Below are 19,823 nucleotides of genomic sequence, written 5' to 3' on the forward strand. Positions count from 1 at the left end.
TTCTGTAGGAACCGTAAAAGGTAATAAGTAAATTCGGAATCCGTAAAAGTAATTTATATTCCAGTTTTTTACTACATAGCCAAAGAATTTATTTTTTAGTATTAAGAAAATAGTTATTTTATTAAGTAAAAATGTACAAGGATATATAAACTTTTTACGTAAAAACCTCCTACAAAAAAAGCTAAACTGGGTATTTTGAAAGTTCAGAAATGATTTTAAACTATAAAACATAGCAGGGAATTGGCCTTTAAAGTAATAGGGAAGTTTAAATGGGAGTTTACGTCTATAAAAAAACTATCCTATAAACATTTTTGTAAAATGGGTTTTTTTCAAAAAGGAAATATATCTGGTTTTGAGTAGGGTAATTTTGCGAAATAAATTTCAATACCTTTTTCACAATAGAAGTACTTTTATAGTTTCAGCATACAAGAAATAGCTTTAACTATTTTAAAACCAATCTCTTAAATATTAGTTGTTATTTTTTTAAAACATAAGTTTAAATTTATCTACACAAAATATTAAATCAGACAGAGACACCGCGTGTCTTCTATTTCGTCACAATAGTGATAAATTCTCCTTTCAACGTCACAAGGACTTTCTTGTTGTTTTGTAAATTGTTACTTTCGGACTTACGCAGTCTAATCTTTCAAAAGACAGATTCGATTTCGTAATCACTACGTAACAAGTTTATATTTAATACCAAATGTGGTTACTTTATGAACTGAAAATATATTCTTTTTTAGTTTCTAGTTGGTCAAAACAAATTAACTTCTGTTACTTCAAATGTTTAATTTTCGGTTAGTTGGAAATCTGGTCTGCTAGTAGTTTCGGTATTTTTTTGTTAAAAGTACCAAACTAATTACCTTGTTAAAACTAATATATAAATACACCAAGACTGTATAGCTTATCACTGTCTAACTATATTATCAGCTTAGTTAGTCTGTCATTTACTTAACATGTTTTAAATGTCGAAAAAAGGGCAAGAGAATTCAAGTTTTTGAATTTAAGTTTTTAAATACCAAACAGCCAAAGAAAAGGTTTTTTAACATTAGTATAAAGTTAAATTCCATATTCTTTGTTTATAAATGCACATATAAATTTTAATTACATTTAATATTACTACTTCTACAGTTATAAAAAAATAAAGTTTAAAAGTAAAAGCCAAAAAGTTTTTGTAAGAATTGTGATACAAAAGTTACCATGAAGTTGGTAGGAGTTATTCTGTGTCTGATTTCTTTGTGTTATGCACAGCCTGAGGTATTTTATAACTTTAAAAAGGTTTTCCTTAAAGATAAATTTCATCTAAACTACTTAATAGGCTATATATTTTTTTTAAATTGTTAATTAACAACTTGAAATATATTTTTTATGTCCTTTTTTGTTCTACCTAAATAAATTAAAATTAAAATCATCTTGGTATTGTTTTCTTTAACTAATTAATTACTAATATGTTTTTATTTTGAAATGTTGTTATTTTAGGCTACATTGGAAGGGGATTTGATGCATTTTGATCCGGCAATTGCAATGTTTTGTGGAAAAAATAATCAGCACAGGAGTTTGACAACTGGAGAATGGATAACCGACGTTGACGGGGATTCAAATTGTTTGAAAACAGTGAAAGAAGTGTTGGATTACTGCCAAAAGGTAAACTAAAAACTTGTCTTTGACTTTTAAATATTTTTTTATATATATTTATCCTTAATGTGGAAAGGTCGACTTCACAACCTAAACATGGAGTAACGTATTTTACTCCCAACCAAGTCTCAAGTTGCCTTTGGCAGTTTGGGATATTATAGATTAAAATTGCACCATAACTATGCTGCTGATAAAGTGTTAGCTCAGCAGAATTATAGCGCCTTTTTCAAGGAAGCTACAGCATAGGAGCAGTGGGGACCGAACCCAGGACCCTTTGTAATAAAGCCAAGTTTTTTAACTCCAACATGCTGCTGGTTTAATAACTTTTTTCAATTTTACAATAATATATTTGGATTGTAACTTTAAGTTAAAAATTAAACAATAATTTCAATAAATACAATTAGAAATTGTTAAAAAAAATTAAATGATAATTTCAATAAATACAATTAGAAATTGTTAAAAAAAATTAAATGATAATTTCAATAAATAAAATTAGAAATTGTTTACCAAGGGTATATATATAATTAAAAACCTGTTGCTTGTTTGATTTATGTTTGGTGGTAATATGAGATTTTTGCTGACATTGTTTTTAAATTTTGCTGAGGTCTTGTTTCAATTTTTAAAATGGCACTTCTATAAGGGCCTATATTGTAAAGATAAGATGTTATATTGATTTGGATATAGGATACTTTTAACTCACATTTTACATAACAACAAAAAATCTTAATCTGAATATTTTTTAGGTTCTAAGGTTGTTATATTTATTTTAACCAAAAAACTGGCAGCATGTTGTAATGGTCATAAACCTTTCTACACTACATGAGACCCTTGGTTTAATCCCCAGTGATCTCATGCTGTAGCGCTCTTAAGTAAAATGCTATTTGCGCAATTATAATCTATATTATTCCAAACTGCCAAAGGCAACTTGAGACTAGGTCAGGGTAACTGATGTTACTTTATGTTTAGGTTGCGCATTCGACCTTCCCACATTGAGGATAAATTCATTTACAAAACAAAAACAATTTTTATTATTTTTTAGGTATACCCTTCTATGGAGTTTACTGCTGTAACAGAAGAAAATAACAAAGTCTTAGTTGAACATTGGTGTAGTATCGGTCATAAGGGACCAGTATGTAAAGGTCATTCTCATTCTGTTACTCCAATGAAATGTGTTGGTATGTCACTTGAATAAATCTTTAATATGTTTATAAGTTGTCTATATTATTTGCAAGTAAAAGTTTGGAAAAAATGGTATTAATATTTTTAACTTTAAAAATAGATTTTAAAAATTAAAATTATTGTAGTTTATTATGTTTTAAAATTAGTGTAGTTTATTCAAATGGTGTATTTTTTTTTCCAATTTGCATAATTACAATTAACTATATTTTAAAATACTAAAGTCAACTCGACACTGGGTCAGGGTAACAAATGTTACTCTATGTTTAGGCCATGAGATCAAATTTTTAAGTAAGAGTTTGAATATGAAATAAAAAATTGATAAAATTGTTACAGCCCCAGTTACCAAACAAGAAGGAAAAATTGTCCCTGAACTTAAAGTTCCAGAATCAGTTGTAGATGCTGCACAACCAGGTTAGTTAAACATTTTAAATAAATTTTTTTTTTTTTTGAATTTAAATTTTTTTTTTTAATTAAAGACTTTTCTTGACAGAATTCATGTTATTAAGAAACTGTAATCCTCTCTAATTTACTTCATTTTACTTTTAACATGAAACCTGTTAAATTATTAATAAGGTTTTAAATTTTTATTTTTAATGATATAAAATCTAAAATATTTTTTTATAATTCGACAATTTAAGTTATTATTTTTTGAGTTTAATTATTATCCAATAAAATAAAAATTTTTTTGAAATTTAAAATGAAATGTAGGAATTAGGTTATTTTTTGTATAGGCTATTTATTCACTGTATTAAACCATCATAAAATGGTTCTCGAGGTTTTTAAATTTCCTGACTTTGTTTGATTGAATTGAATAGATTGTAAAGAAATTGTTAAATTGAATAGAATATTTGTTTAGGATTGTATTGTTACTTTTCATTCTGTGTCTGGGCTTTTTTATTAACATATTTTCTATACATACATAATGTATTTTGTTACATTTGTATCTAATGTTACTTGGCAGATGGTATATATATGTAAATGTATCTAACTTATTTTTATTTATTTTTTTTGTATATATCTTTTTATTCTCAATGTGGGAAAGTCGAATGTGCGACTTAAACATAGAGTAACATCAGTTACTCCGACCCAGTCTCGAGTTGCCTGTGGCAGTTTGGGATATTATACTATAATTGCCCAGTAATTAAACTGCTGATTAAGTGCTGGCTCAGCAAGGTTTGATATAATTTATAGCGCGTTGCTTAAGGGTGCTACAGCATAAGATCAGTGGGGATTGAACCTACGACCTTATGTGTGGTGTAGCAAGTGTTCTTAACACTACACCACGCTGCCGGGACATTATTGTGGGCATATATTAGTTAAGAGTTGCGACCATATTACGACAACTAATGTGCAAACAATAGGGTAGGCTATTGGCTTGTATATTTAATTAAAACAAACATAACACTTTGTAAATTAATTCTGGCATTTTTAAATTAAAATAAAAATGATATTCTTAAGATCAAAAACTTTATTTTAAATATTGATGTCTATTGATTATTTTTTCTCAGTTAAGTGTAAATAGGTCAGTTGTTTATTAAATAGGTCACTACAATAAACAATATATTTTTAAAAACATAATAAAATTGCAAGTTATCTAAACACTTAAGCATTATTATTAAATAAAAATATTTTTTCTATAAACTATATATTATATATAATCTTATATTTTTGTATTCAGAAAAATATATGTTACACTTTTCTAAATTTATAAACTTAAAACTATAATTTAAAATACTAAGTTAAAATATTGATTTTATTTAAATCAATATATTTATGTTTTTCATTTATGAGAAACCTGTAATTGTCAGAGCCTAGTCTTAGGGGGTCTCATTAAAACAAGGAAATGTCAATTACTTGAAAAATGATATTGTTAAATTGGTTATATTAAGATAATGTTTACAATTTGATTTTGTTATAACATTTTTATTTTTTTAAAATAAAGTATATGATGACAACACTACTTGTTAAACTATATCAGTTTTCTTATTACATTAAACATTGGCAATATGTAGCCAGTTACTTATCATGTCTGTGCTAATAGGGATTTATGTATTTAAATATATATTGGCCAATGCAATATATATACAACTATGTATGTATAAAACACTTTTATTGCTACATTTTTTAAGTATTTTGATGTATTTTTTAAAGTTTTTTTAATGCTATTTTTAAATATGTATTTGCAAACTTAGTTCTGTTTTTTGTCTTCTTTTAATTTTGTTTATTTATTTTAATTCACAAGAGCCAGCAGACTTATTAACTTAATTTATTATTTTTAACATTTAAATATTTCTTTTTTTAGTTAAAACTGAGCCCCTGAATGAGATCTGCAGCCTTCCTAAGGTGATTGGATTCTGCCGGGCAGCGTTTCCGGCTTTTTATTACGATGTCGATCTCGCACAATGCACAAGGTTTATATACGGGGGATGCGGTGGGAATGAAAACAACTTTGAAACTATGGAAGATTGCGTGGAAAAATGTGGTGGAACTTACGACAATGGTAAGTACTTTTTATAACAGGGAAACACCCCTGAGTAGGGCACTTTAAATGGTATAACCTCCTACTAAGCCAAAATCGACTTAGCGGAATAATTATCAGGCAATTATTGTCTATAATATTCCAAACTGCCAAAGGCAACTTAAGACCGGGTCAAAGTAACTGTTGTTACGCTATGTTTAGTTTGTAAAGTCGACCTTTCTACATCAAGGATAAAGATATTTAAAAAAACACTTTTTAATTTGTAATATTATTATAATGGTTATGCCACGTAAAATGTTAAATTTTTACGATGTTTTTATTTTTTTTATAATAAAAACAAAATTTTTTACGAAAAAGTGATTTTTTTATTAATTTTTAGTTCCTAAAAAAGGACAAAAAGATCCCAATGTTGGTCAACTATTCAGCAACCTCGGTCCAGTTATTTTCGATAACATTGATGTTGATACAACAACAGAATCAACAACTACAACAACGACAACAGAATCAACACCAACGTCCACAAGTAAGAATTTTTAGCTTTCTTCTTTTCAGTAATTATTTAAGTTTTTTACTTTTTTTTGTTTATAAAAATATTATAAACAATTAGTTTTTTATAAGCTAAATGTAAGGCTAAATGCAGTGTGGTGTAATGGTCAAAACACTTGCTACACTACATGGGGTCGTGGGTTCGACCCCTACTGCTCTCATGCTGTAGTGTTCTTGAGTAAGGTGTTATAAACAGTTTAAACTCCTGCTAAGCCAGCACTTAATCAGCAGAATAATTATCGAGCAATTATAATCAATAATATCCTAAACTGCCAACGGCAACTTGAAACTAGGTCGGGGTAACAAATGTTACCCTATGTTAGGTTGTAGAGTCAACCTTTCTACATCAAGGATAAAAATGTATAAAAACAAAAACGAACGAACGAACAAAGAAATTGACTCTAAATTTTTGTTTTAAAATAATATTTTTTTCTATGTTAGATTTACTTATTGTTTAATATTAATTGTTTAATTAACAGCGACCTCGTATTTTGAATCTGAAATTGATCCAATAAACGAACATGAAAATTATATTGAAAGTAAAATGATTGAACAGCAACAACATCAAACTAACCTGGCTAATGTAAGTTATTTTTTTAGAAATAGTTTGTTAGATGCATTTTTACTTTAAAAACAGTTTATTTTTGTACTTTTTAACCACTTTTGATATATTTGATTGTTTTTTGGGGTTCGAATAGCTAAAGTTTTCAAGATACCTTTAATAAATAGGATTAAAAAAAGATTTAGACTATTTTTTTGTGCTTTCATGTATTGGTGTAATTATAAGCTAAAAAAAAGTATTTTTTATTAAGTTGATAAACATAGGTTTATAAAAAACAGCTTGTCAAAATTCTCCTACATATTATTCGGTAATAAACATGTTTATTGTGAATCACAAATAATCAAATATGACTCACAATACAATATAATAGACTCACATAAGCCATTATGTTACTAATAAAATATTATTTGTATCTAAAAATTTATTTTTTCACCTAAACGAATTTTTTTTTTTAACTTAAAGAGATGGTTCGGTCGCAGAGTTTCTTTTTTAATTATGTTGGAATTTTTCCAACTAGCAGGAGGATAGGATTATTTTAAAAATTGGTCAAGTAGTTTTTGAGATATCGGAATTTGAAGGTAAATATTCTAAATAGGGAAAATCCCTACGCTCGCGAGTCACGTGACGCACGACGTCATCGTCGTAAGTCATTTACTGGCAAACATAGGAAAATAACCTTATTTTGACCTTTCTGAGCCATTTGTTGTACTTTTTTTTAAATTTTTTTTGCAGAAAACAAACTTAGCATGAAAAGCAAAGTTTATCCACATTATATAAGACAATTGTTACTTTTAAAGTATTTTTAATTGGGTCGGCCGTATTTAAAAATTTAACAAATTATGGCTATGCTGTTAATTTTAAAAATTTACCAGCCAAAAACGCTTACAAACTCTTGCAAGAAACAGGCAGGTCAACTAAGTGTTATTAAAGCAAAGTTTACCGTTAACACAGTCTTAGTTTTGTTTAAAATAAAATCACTTCATTGTTGTTAACTAATATATTGTCAAATTGTTCAAATTGGCGTATATAGCCTATATAGACAATACTTTTATTTTGGTTATACTATAACAAATAAGTTTATTTTTTACAAGTGTAAAGCACAAACTAAAGTTAAGAAGGGCAGCAATTTTTTTACAAGTGTAAAGCACAAACTAAAGTTAAGAAGGGCAGCAAACACTAATATTTGTTGCCAGGGGTACAAGTACTTACATATACTGTACGTTATATTAAAAATTGTTTGGAATTATTAATTAAAAAAATACATAAAGATGTTAACTAGAATATTTAGTTTATAGTTTATTGATGTATATTATACTTTATGTTTCTTAACCCATGTGACGTTTAGTGATTAGAACTATTTTTATATGATGTTTCTTAACCCATGTGACGTTTAGTGATTAGAACTATTTTTTTTCAAAATTGTCAGATATATTAAGTTTTATGCAAAACTTACTGTTCTAACAGGTAAACTTTGCTTCAGTAACATTCAGTTGACCTGTCTGTTTCTTGTAAGTGTTTGTCAGCCAATATTGGCCGTTTTTGACTTGTAAATTTTCAAAATTAACAACATAACCTTAATTTGTTAGAATTTTTCAAATACGGCCTACCTAATTAAAAATACTTTAAAAGTAAAAAATGTCTTATATAATATGGCTAAATATTGCTTCTTAGGTTAAGTTTGTTTTCTGCAAAAAAAAATTTAAAAAAAGTACAACTAACGGGTCAGAGAGGACATAATAAGGTCATTTTCCTATGTCTGCCAGCATATGATCTTACGACGATGACGTCGTACGTCACATGACTCGCGAGCGTTGGGACTTTCCCTATTTACAATATTTACCTTCAAATCCAGATATCTCAAAAACTACTTGACCAATTTTTAAAATAATGGTATCCTCGTGCAAGTTGGAAAAATTCCAACATAATTAAAAAAGAAACTCTGCGACCGAATCATCTCTTTAAAATTTTTTTATAATAAAAGCTAATTTTAATATTAAAATTTCAACTATTATAAACTATCAAATAACTTAATAGAAATAAGATGGATATTTAATAATAAATAAAAAAAAAACAAGAAATAAAATAATTTTGTGTCTATACGCAGAAATATAAAAAAGTCATTCAATTGATTGACATTTCCTATTCAAAATTGTGGTTTTAGTTTTTTTTATTCATTTTTTTATTAAATTTTAATTGATTTTATATTCAAGAAACTGTTTCACAGGGATAATAATATCTAAAAATTGTTAATATTTGATTCATGTCATAATGAGCATTAACCTTTAATAATAATAAGACTTAGGTTTTAGTAAGTTAGGCAAGTCAAAATTTTATTAATAAATAATTACTTACATTTAAAACATTTTGTGCACTTTAATTTGGGCATATAAAATAATTATTTTATGAAATTATATATGTTAAAAATTGTGCTCTTATTTTTAATTAGCATATTTTCAATTATTTTTTATTAAAATTCCTTTTTTATTTGCAGGCAATGGCTGCTTATAGTTCAGCAAATATAAATCTGGGTTCAAATTCAACAATCGATTCTAAGTCAATCAAAAAACAACGGAAATCACTAAAAAAAGTAAGAAAAATAAGAAAATACTACAAAATGCAAACATTTAAAAATTTAATACTACTTTAAATGAAGAAAAAGAATTGTATGTTAAAATTTTTTTTTTAATTTGAGGTTTTTCTATATATATATTTTAGAAATAAAAGTTTTTTATTAAATCAAATATTAACTCAATATTTTTGATATTATAATATCAGGAATTTGACAACACAATTAGTCTGTTAACTGAAAAACATAACGACAAATTGGCACAACTATTAGCTGTTCACGAAGCAAAGATGGACTCAATTCAAAATCAACAGGCTAGCGGTATATATTATAATTTAATTTTGCTTAGGAAAAAATTTGACTGCTACTGTACACCAACGAGTATTGTACTACATGGTGCCTGCTGATTCCTTCTTATTCCTTACAGTTCTTGCTAAATCTCTGTCTTATATTTTGGTTTTTAAAAATTCTCTCGGACTTGATGGCCACGCTAATTCTTTTTTTGTACATTATGGTTCTAGTTATTTCTCTTTTGTACTTTACAGTCCTAGCTAATTCTCTCTTAAACTTAACGGTTCTTGCTAATGCTAATGCTTTTTCTTAGTCGTTGCGAATTCTCTCTCATGCTTTTTAGTTATATTTCTTCTCGCGAATTCTCTCTCATCCTTTTTTAGCGAATTTGCTCTTATACTGTACTGTCTAGGCTAATTCTTTTTTGTACTTTATGGTTTTCGCTAATTACTTTTTAAACTTTTTTTGATGCTTGCAAATTCTCTCTCGTACTTTATGGTTTTAGCTAATTTCTTTCCCTTTCGTACTTTGCGTTTTTTTCTAATTCTCTTTCTTACTGTACGGTCACGCTTATTCTCTCTCTTGTACTTTATATAACTCGCTAATTCTCTCTTGTACTTTACGAACCTCGCTTTCTTTTGTTTCCCGTTGTCTCTTTTTGTAGTAAAATACTGTAAAGTACAAGTCATCTTTATGTTCTAAAATATTATGTTAGGGAAAATATTGTAACGAATTTTTACATTACAAAAATATATTTTTTTGTAATTTGATTTATTTAAATTAAAAAAAATTATTTATTTAAATTTTAGATGAATTGTTAAACGAACAACCAATTTATATCGATGGTGGAGGTCTACCTGCTCAAACAGGTTTGTAAATTATTAAACTAAATGTTGGAATACTTGATTTTTTTATAATTTTAAAAATATTTTAAATACTTTCATGAAATTGGAAAATAGTTTTTTTGTGATTTTTATGAAAGACTCGGATGAAATAATCGAAAATTCCGAAGATGAAGAGTTGGATTATTATGAGGAGGAAATATCTTCCAATGATGAAGAGGACAGCACAGAGATTGAAGAAGTGGAAGTAGATGTAGAGGAAGATCTGGAAGAAGACTTAGAAGAAGATTATGATGAAGATGAGGATGCAACAGAAGAAGATTATGACGAAGAAACAACCGAAGGAGCATTAGAAGAAGAAATAAACGATGAAGATGATCTTGAGGAAGAAGGTATTGCAAATTTTTTTTTGTTTATCCTCGTTGCGGGAAGGTTGACTTCATGACCTAAATATAGAGTAACAACAGTTATTCCAACCTAGTCTTTAGCTAATTTGGCAGTTTGGGATATTATAGATTATAATTGCCCGATAATTCTGCTACTAATTAAACTGCTGGCTCAGTAGGGGTTCACACCATTTATAGCACCTTACTCATGGTAGCTACCACATGAGACCAGTCGGGATCGAACCTAGGATCTTATGTAGTGAGGCCAAGTGTTCTGACCACTACACCATGCTGCTGGATAAATAATTTAATAAAATGTTTTAATTAATTTGTGTATTTGTTTATCTTAAATGAATATTAATTTTTCAGAAGAAGATTATGATGATGACGATTGGTTGTTTAAAGAAACCACGGTAAATACTTTAATTTATCGAGCAAACACTTTAAATTTTTTCTTACTACTTTAGTTGTGTAGTAAATACTTTAAAATTTTCATGGTAAATACTTAAAATTTATTTTTTGTAAATGTTTTCAGACTCCTGAAATTGAAATAGATTTTGATACTGACTTTAACCAACAACAAGTAAGTTGATTAATTTTTATGTTAAATTATTACATTAGCTTTAAGTTTAATTCTCGGTAGCAGCATTAATTTTGGTCATCTTAATATTTCATATCTTCGTAAAAATTTAAAATTTAAATAAAATAGGCTCAAAAATTGGTAAATTTTTAAAATTTAAAAATGCAAATAAATAATATAAATCTAAATATAATAAAGCCTAGTGGACTTTATATATATGAGCAATTTATTGCCGTTTAAAAAAATACAAAAACTTGTGTTTGTGGTGTGCAGTTATCACAGACAAACTAGTAATATATCAGTAACTTATAAGTAAAAATCCAGGTTTATAGGTGGAGGATCTATTAAATTTTAATAAAAATTTTGTTAATTTTTTAGCCCCTAGCTGTTGTGGATACCGATAAGGAATACCAGGATTACAGTGAAGCTTCTTTCACTCGTTGGATTGCCGTCTCTGTTGGATTTCTTGTTCTTGTGACCTTAGTTGCTGTGGTTGTTCATGGTGTTAACAAGAGGTCGGTAATCAGACAGAAAAAATTCACTAAACTTCAGGTATGAGTTCACTATTTTCAATCTTTTTTAAAACGGTTAATAAAATATTTATTTTGTTATTAGCCTTATGGATAAAATAATTAATTCTCTTTTGTTTTTGTTTTTTTTTAATTTTGTTTAAAGTTTTTTAAAAACGTTTTTTACTTTTCTGGACTGTACATTTTACATTTATTTCTTGCCAAATTTCTTACTACATTTACCATTCTTAATGACATTTATTATATATTCCAACCTTATATATACCCTAGTTCTATTCAAATATTTACTATCAGATGATAGGCTATTAGTATTTCAGGATCTTGTACTTACGGTTTTAATAAAAACTTTGATGCTGTGTGGTCCTAGCTTATTCTTTATCGTACTTCACAGTACTGCATAATTTTCTCCCCTATTTAACTGGCATAACTTATTTTCTTACAAGTAATTAGTATTTTATATATATATATTTTTTTTTTGGATATAACTGTATTTTAGATTTAAAAAGGTCGACTTAACATAGAGTAACATTATTTACCCCAACCCAATCTTGTGTTGCCTTTTGGCAGAGTTTATACTGTTTATAGCGCCTTACCCAAGAGCATGTAAGCATTGGGAATCGAACCCAAGACCACATGTAGTGTACAACCACTACACCTATGCCAATATACTTGATAAATATTAAATTTTTTTTTGAAGACCATAAACCACAAGTATTCCAATTTTAAAAATACCAAATTTGCTTTTTTGGCCTCGATATATTTCACAAAATATAAAAATAAACTTTTTATGTTCAGGTTAACGACCGCCTTACTCCAGAAGAAAGACAATTACTCCAAATGCAACAAAATGGTTACGAGAATCCAACCTACAAGTTCTTTGAGAAGCAGCAGTTGGTCTAAAAATTAACAAATATTGAAAAAGGACAAAATTTCTGTAAATAAACAAACTTTTTTGTCACTTAAATGTTGTTCAAATGTTGGTTAAAAATAATTTTGCTAAATGTTGGCTATTTTTTAAAAAGCTAATTTGTTACTAAATTTATTTGATATAATTTTTAAATTTATTACAATTTGATTAAAATATACAAACTTTTTTTATTTTAAAAAACGTGCATTTCTTAAAGTTGCATTTTTTTTAAATTACGCTATCAAAACCGGTGCAAAATTTTTTTTTAAAATTACAATTTTAGTTTAAAAAAAATGAAAAAACAAACTGTGCTTAGTCATGTGGTTTAATTTATTACGTCACAATCACTCAATATATCACGTGGATAATCATCAACCAATCAGTATTCAAATATTTTTGTGCTTTTTGTAACTTTTTCTTGTCAAGAAAAAATGATTCAAAAAAAAAAATTTGTAACTGATAAAAATATAATTTTTGTTTTTGTGCTTTTTTGTATAAATTTTTCTTTTCAATGAACTTGCTTTTTAGTTTATAATATTTCATTTCTTTAAAATATGTTAAAAGTTTTTTTTATAAAACTAGAAATATAATAATACAAAATCTATTTTCTGTAATTTTTAGACTAACATTGGTACAAATAATAACTAAACTTTTTAATAAACTTACAAAAAATCATTTTTTTATTATAAAATAAATGTGATTATATGAAAATTAATTGAATGAAGCATATACTGTTTTGTAACATTAAAAACGTAGTAGCTTTTATTAAATAACTTTATTTTTAGAAATTTTTTGCTGATGTTTTATATTGAAGCTGTAATAATTAATGTTTTGCTTTTCTTAACCTAGCATCTTCTAATATGACGTCAACAATATTTGTTTGTGATGTCATCGCACTTCTAATACACTTGTATAGCTGAAAATCTGTATTTTTTTAAAATTTAATTTTGGTTAAACTTGGATAACTAGTAGCACATTGGTATATCATTTGTATTGCAATTACATCTGGTTTATTCCTAATATGTGCTTATATTTATATAAAGGTTAGGTATAAATGGGCCCCACATGCTAAGTTTATTTGTCGTTCGTTGATAATATTCCTCCATTCGTTTAGGATATTGATTTATTGAAAGGGGGTCACCAGTGTTAATACAATGTTGCGTTATTAAAGTTCGTCCCATGTCATTGCCTTTAAAAGAAAGTTGAATCGTTGACCAGCTTGTTAAGTTGTCTCTGCTTGGTTATATCTAGCTCTTTTAAGCAAAGGTGTCGGTTGTCAAACGTGTAATTTTGGTTACGATTTAGTGATGTTAGAAATAGGAAACTAATTTGTGTAAGATATTATTTAAAGTTTATTAAAACTATTTTCCCCAGTTCGGTTAATTTAAAAGTTAAAACTGGATTTCCCATATAACCTTTGTAGTGGTCTTAGTCGACCCAATCCAAAAATTTTTGATAGAAGAAACAATAAACACATATGATACAAGCACAAAAAAAATACAATCTACTAATCATTTTTTATAAGTGAAAAAAATATACATAATTTTATTTTTAGCATTTTTTAAAATTTTTTTGTAGTAGATAGCATTACAATAGCAATCAACACATACAAATACGAGCGGCACAATATAATACAATGTTAAGTAGTAATGGACAAGAATGTAATATGTTCCTTACATGCCCTTAGATAATTTTGAGCGAATTACCTGATCCTTAACAAGTTTTGCCACCCTTGCCGACCCCTTACGCCTCTGGTGTGTGCGATTTTGGGTTTCAAGAGTGGATTAAGGTTTTAAATTTTAGTATGATTTTTTATTAATTTTGGTTAGGGATAGTCTAAAAAGGACTCTTATATAGTATAGGGTTAGAAAAATAGTCAAAATATAATCAAAAAATAGTCAAAATCTGGAAAAAAACGAAAACAAGTCTAAGATTAAAAGACATTAAAAAAGTATATCGTAATAGAAGTTAATATTAAGTTTTAACAAAATCATGAAAGATTACAAAAATAATTCTCACGTAATTTTAAACTGTTAAATTTCTTTGTTTTTAATGTTAATAAAAGGTTAGCTTATGCATAATAAGCTACAACTTTATGAAAAAAATATTTTCATTTTACACACAATTTACAAATATTTTTACAACTAAAAAATGCCATTTTATTTACAAATATGTTATTAATAATTAGTTTTTACTAAAAACCTATGAAAAGGTGTCTTTACAATTTTTATTTTAATTAGTAAAATGTAATTATATTATATGCAAAACTTTAAATTTTTTAATTATTTTTAAAAGTTTTCAGTTTTTTAATAAGTGAAATAATTAATTTACAAATAAGCGTTTTTAATTATTTCCCTTAATTAACGAATATTTTACAACGGTCTAATCATCATTTTAGATTTTTTAAACGAATATAAATTACTTTTCCAACGCCTCCAATTTATTCCAGGACTACTTTCAACTCCCCCAACAAGATATTCTCCGTTTAAGTTTGAACAAACACAACCGTAATACCACCAAGCACCATGATAGTAGTTAGCGCAGTTACCATCACTCCACATATCATGATCTTGATCAAATGTTGAAAACGGCATCCCATTATGACGTTTCATCGAATCTCCTGCATAAATATAAAAGTTAAACAATTTACTAAAATATAAAAAGTTTTAATTACTTAAATAATTTTGAGAACTTTTCGACATAAAAAAACTAAATTTTATTTTTTTTATGAATTTACTAAATGCTCAATAATAAATAAAAAAAAACATTTTAATTTATAAAATATTAAATAATTAATTTTTATTTTAAATTAGTAATTTAAAAAAAAATAAAGATTTATTCTCATTGTTACGTAACCTAAGCCATTGTTTGTTTACAAATTAAAATTTTAATACGAAATAATATTTTAATAATAAAAGTTGTGCAAACAACAATAAACTATTGTGACGTCATAATTTATTATATTGTTGTACTCGATCTTTTTAGATAACACTTATCCAACGCTCCAAAAACAAATTATAAACTCAGTATTATAATTTAAACAATTAAACCCATATAAATACTGCTGGTGCATTTAAATCGTGGTAAATTGTACAAATTAAAGCATATAAAATGCACTATATCTAATTATCTATATTTTACCATAGTTTAGAAATGCGATTGATTTTATAAACTGCCACAAAACCTCGCATAGATCGATCACGTGTCTAGAGATAAAGTTGTATTGAAAGGGAAGCTATTATAGTTGTTACTAACACCTTTTATGCTGATCTTTTAAAAAAAAGCCGATTTGGATTAAAAATCAGAGTATTTTTTAACTATTAATTATAAGAAAAATAAATATTTTTAATTACAAATTTTTACGATAAAAACGCGTCTTTAACATGCGCTTATTGTAATTATATTTAAAGCGGTATTTGTGAGCTAATGATTTTAAATAATTGTTTTTTGTTTGGTAGTCAGTCTAATTAACCACATAAGACATATTTATGTAAAACTTTTCAACTAAAACACTGCCAGTAACATAATTATATTTTACAAACCTGCCGTACCGCTATATCCTTCCACAGTCAATCGATAGAAACTTTCAGGATTTCCAACTTTGAAGTTGCTAAAATAAAAAAGTTGTTTATATAATAAAACTTTTTTATTTAATTTATATTTTTTTACCTGTATCTTGCAAAGATTTTTTCGTCGTTCCAGGAGTTTAAATCAACTCGTAATTCAAATCTTCGTGATTTTGTCAACTGGTAAAGGTTATTTAAACCTGTATATAAATGTCTTGATATATTATATGCAACAGACAACTTTAACACAACTAATAAAGTTAAAGAATTAGATTTCAAGGACTTACCAAGCCAATATTCGCCCGATATGTTTCCAAATCCATTCACGTAGTTATCCCAATCCAAGTAAAAGTCTTGAGACCCATCGAAACGTCTTTGAATGACCTTTAAGGTGTAAAAATTAATTACTTTTCGTAAATTACTAAATCTATTGTTGAAGGGTTTTATAAATACGATAATTAACAAAACCCCAGAAGTTTAAAAGTATTTACCATCCAAACTTTATCGTATGTAGTCCGATCACAATAAACTGGAGTTATTTTACCATCTATATTAATGTCGTAAACACCACTTCCTGTATCGTTGGCCAAAGCCGTGCAATCAAATGGCCGCAATTCTAAATAAGCAATAATAATGCTATTATTTATCTTATTTTTTGTATATATCTCTATTCTCAATGTGCAAAGGTCGAATGCCTGTCTTAAACATAAAGTAATATCAGTTACTCTGACCCAGTCTCGAGTTGTCTGTGGCAGTTTGGGATATTATAGATTATAATTGCCCAATTTTTATGCTGCTGATTAAGTGCTAGCTGAGCAGGAGTTTATACCGTTTATAGCGCCCCTTGACGCTACAGCATGAGAGTAGTGGGGATTAAACCTACAACTTTACATGGTTTAGCAAGTGTTCTTACCACTACACCACGCTGCCGGCTTTTTTTATTTATTTATTTTTTTATTTTTTTTTAACAAAACGTTGTAAATAGTAACTTTTCATTTATAGTAACGTTCCGTTTTTACACCTTACGTTTAGGTGGCGATATAATAAAGGTTCTAATTGTATATTACCTTAACCTTTAATTAATTAAGGTTCGATCTCCCCAATTCAGTAAAAGCCTATAGGTACTCCGTTTAACGGTTCACCGTAAAAAACAAATTAGCTAACTTTGGTATTTTCCACGGTTAGTTATCGATTAATGGCTTTAAAGTGGATTGGAAAAAGCGCCACGTCTAATAGGGTATTTAAATAAACGCCTTAGACGTTATTTAAGTAACTGAAAAATGCAATATTCGCTGAAAGTCTTCTAAGTGATGTTTAAGCAGTTCATGTATCATACATTTTATACCTCTACAAAAACATTAAGTTTTTATATAAAGTATTATTGCTTAAAATCATTTAGGGTTGGGGTAGTACATTTAATTAATTAAGGAATTTTGTTGGGCGCCACACAAAATATTTGAAGGTTTAACTAGTTTCAGGACAGCAAATCAAGATAAAATATTAAAACTACAATTACTGTATGGTTAAAGCACCCGACAAACTAAAGACACTAGAAACCAAATTAAAAAACATTTATTTTATGCGGCAATCAAAAAAACACAATAGAAGTTATTTTTACCTTTTATCTTAATTTCGTGCTCTGCGATTTTATTTTGCATTTCAAGCAGCAAACTCTGACATTCATCACAGTTTCCCGGCTCCCCCTTCGCTCCGGGAAGACCCCTGACACCATTAACACCGGGAAATCCGGAAGTTCCGTTGAATCCGGGAGGTCCGATCGGTCCCATCTTTCCGGGAGCTCCAGGTTCTCCGCGTTCCATTGTGTCGTCATCGTTGCCACAAGTTAAAACAACTTGTCTGACGTTTTGTCCGCGTACAAACAAAAACACCAACACCAATAACTTAACCCAAAACATGTTTTTTGTTTAAGCAATATCTGCAAAATAAAGTCATAAAAAGTAAAAAACTATAATTAACATTTACAATAACCACAGCCTAAAGTTAAAGAAAATTTAATCACTTGAACAATCGCTGGCAGCAAGATGTCGTGGTAAGAACACTTTCTACGCTACATGAGGTCCTGAGTCCAATTCCAGGTGAAGTCATGCTGTAGCGTCCTTGAATAAGGCGTTATAAACGGTATAAACTTTAGCTGAGCCAGCAATTAATCAGTAACTTAATTATCGGACAATTATAATCTATAAAATATCTCAAACTGCCACAGGCAACTCGAGACTGGGTCTGGGTAACTGATGTTACTTTATGTTAAGGTCATGCAGTCGACCTTCCCACATCGAGAATAAATATGTATACAAAAAATAAAAATAAAAGTTAAGCATTAATAAACAAAATGTAAACTCGACAATCAACATACAAAAACTTAATTCAATCTTTATAACTTAAAGTAAGAGGCTCACTCTAAAATAACTTAAATGTATTTATATACTTAACATTTTCTTATAACCGATCATTCTGCGCGGACAAAAAATAAATGTTCTTTAAAGAGAGTTTTCGCATAACAATTTTAAGTTAAAAATTGAGCTTAGTTTCTCTGTCTAGCCGACATTTTTAAATAAAAATACGGAGTATGATATGCTCAAAAAGGCACTAAATATTATATTTAATTTTTTACATATCGTCTGTTATTCAAATTTAAATAAATACGCAAAAGACTCTAGTAGATTATGACGTAAAATTTGTAGAAACGCTGTTTTAAAATACGGTTTGGCAGATTTTTCTCTTGCGCTTAAAAGTTTGGTAATAATTTTAATAAATTTATATTTTAATAAAAGTTTATTTTAGTATAACTTGTACTTATTGTTCGCTAAAACAAACCTAAGGATGATGTAAGACAACCAAACCAATAAAATCTCAAGCTAGTGGGCGCATAGGCTGAGCGATTCTGTTAGGCTAAGCAATATTTTTATAAGAAATTCGGTAGCGGTTATAGCAGCGGACTACGAGCCGAAAGGTTTTAAGTTCGAACCGCACCATTGCCACACTATTTGCCCTTGAGTCCGGCGTTCACAGATAGCTCAAACACGTCACAATATCATACCCCTACACAATATAAATTAAAAAAATATATATATATATTTAAAAAAAAGGCAAACCAAAGCGTTAAATAAACGAAAATTATGTTATAATAATAGTTTTTGTTATGTAGATACATCTACAAGTTTAATAAATCGTTTACAGCAGTAACTTAAACGATCTGACTGCGAGTCTTGATGGCTGTTTGTAAGAAAAAGTAAAATGGTCTAGTTTCGCTTTTAGATATATTCATACAGTTAAAAACCTAACGCTTTTTGGTTCACTGATGACAAATTTACTGTTAGAGTAAAACACGTAAAAATTTGTAAACCACAACAATTTTGCCTTAAACTTTTAAATTAAATTTGGAACGCAGTGTAATAGGATTGTGATTCATAGTCTGCTGGAGTGACGACAAAACCCTTTTTTAAATAAAAAAGTTTTTAACTAAGGTCCCAGATTAACTACACAACCAAAATTAATAAATATAATCTTACAACAACATATACGTTCATATAAAAGTTAAATGACCCTGAGCCTCAACGTTTAAAAAATAAAACCACAAAATGCTTTTGTAAATTAACCGTATTACTACGATTGCTTTGTCATATGCACAAGACGCTATTTTAACTATTTTTATAATATTTGAACTCGTGTTTTTTCTTAAACATAACTTTGCTTTTTTATAAATTTTACTAAAATAACAAACAACACACTCAAT

At 27.8% G+C, this 19,823-nt stretch overlaps 2 protein-coding genes across 3 annotated transcripts; one reads left to right on the top strand and one right to left on the bottom strand.

Moving 5' to 3' along the window:
* The first annotated feature begins 1,129 nt into the window (after positions 1-1,129).
* Positions 1,130-13,448, top strand: LOC145743403 (uncharacterized). Its single transcript, XM_082561351.1, has 15 exons — positions 1,130-1,257; positions 1,480-1,644; positions 2,675-2,810; positions 3,148-3,225; positions 5,117-5,314; positions 5,673-5,816; positions 6,319-6,422; positions 8,893-8,988; positions 9,177-9,288; positions 10,068-10,127; positions 10,241-10,492; positions 10,856-10,899; positions 11,022-11,069; positions 11,445-11,618; positions 12,392-13,448. Exons 1-15 carry the CDS (start codon positions 1,201-1,203, stop codon positions 12,494-12,496), a joined length of 1,773 nt encoding a protein of 590 aa, XP_082417477.1. The 5' UTR covers positions 1,130-1,200; the 3' UTR covers positions 12,497-13,448.
* On the bottom strand, positions 13,384-18,386 carry LOC145743404 (microfibril-associated glycoprotein 4-like). 2 transcript variants are annotated; one of them, XM_082561354.1, is made up of 7 exons: positions 18,090-18,386; positions 17,688-18,005; positions 16,561-16,685; positions 16,357-16,453; positions 16,173-16,269; positions 16,055-16,113; positions 13,384-15,123 (listed from the first exon to the last, which is right to left on the bottom strand). In XM_082561354.1, the coding sequence occupies exons 2-7, from the start codon at positions 17,983-17,985 to the stop codon at positions 14,876-14,878; spliced, it is 924 nt and encodes a 307-aa protein (XP_082417480.1). In that variant the 5' UTR covers positions 17,986-18,005; positions 18,090-18,386; the 3' UTR covers positions 13,384-14,875. The 2 variants fall into 2 exon arrangements, with proteins under 2 accessions (XP_082417480.1, XP_082417479.1); XM_082561353.1 differs by having other exon boundaries at positions 13,389-15,123; positions 16,046-16,113; positions 18,090-18,377.
* Positions 18,387-19,823: the final 1,437 nt, after the last annotated feature.

Source organism: Corella eumyota, chromosome 2 (genome assembly GCF_963082875.1).
Source record: "Corella eumyota chromosome 2, kaCorEumy4.1, whole genome shotgun sequence".
Classification (NCBI taxonomy): domain Eukaryota; kingdom Metazoa; phylum Chordata; class Ascidiacea; order Phlebobranchia; family Corellidae; genus Corella; species Corella eumyota.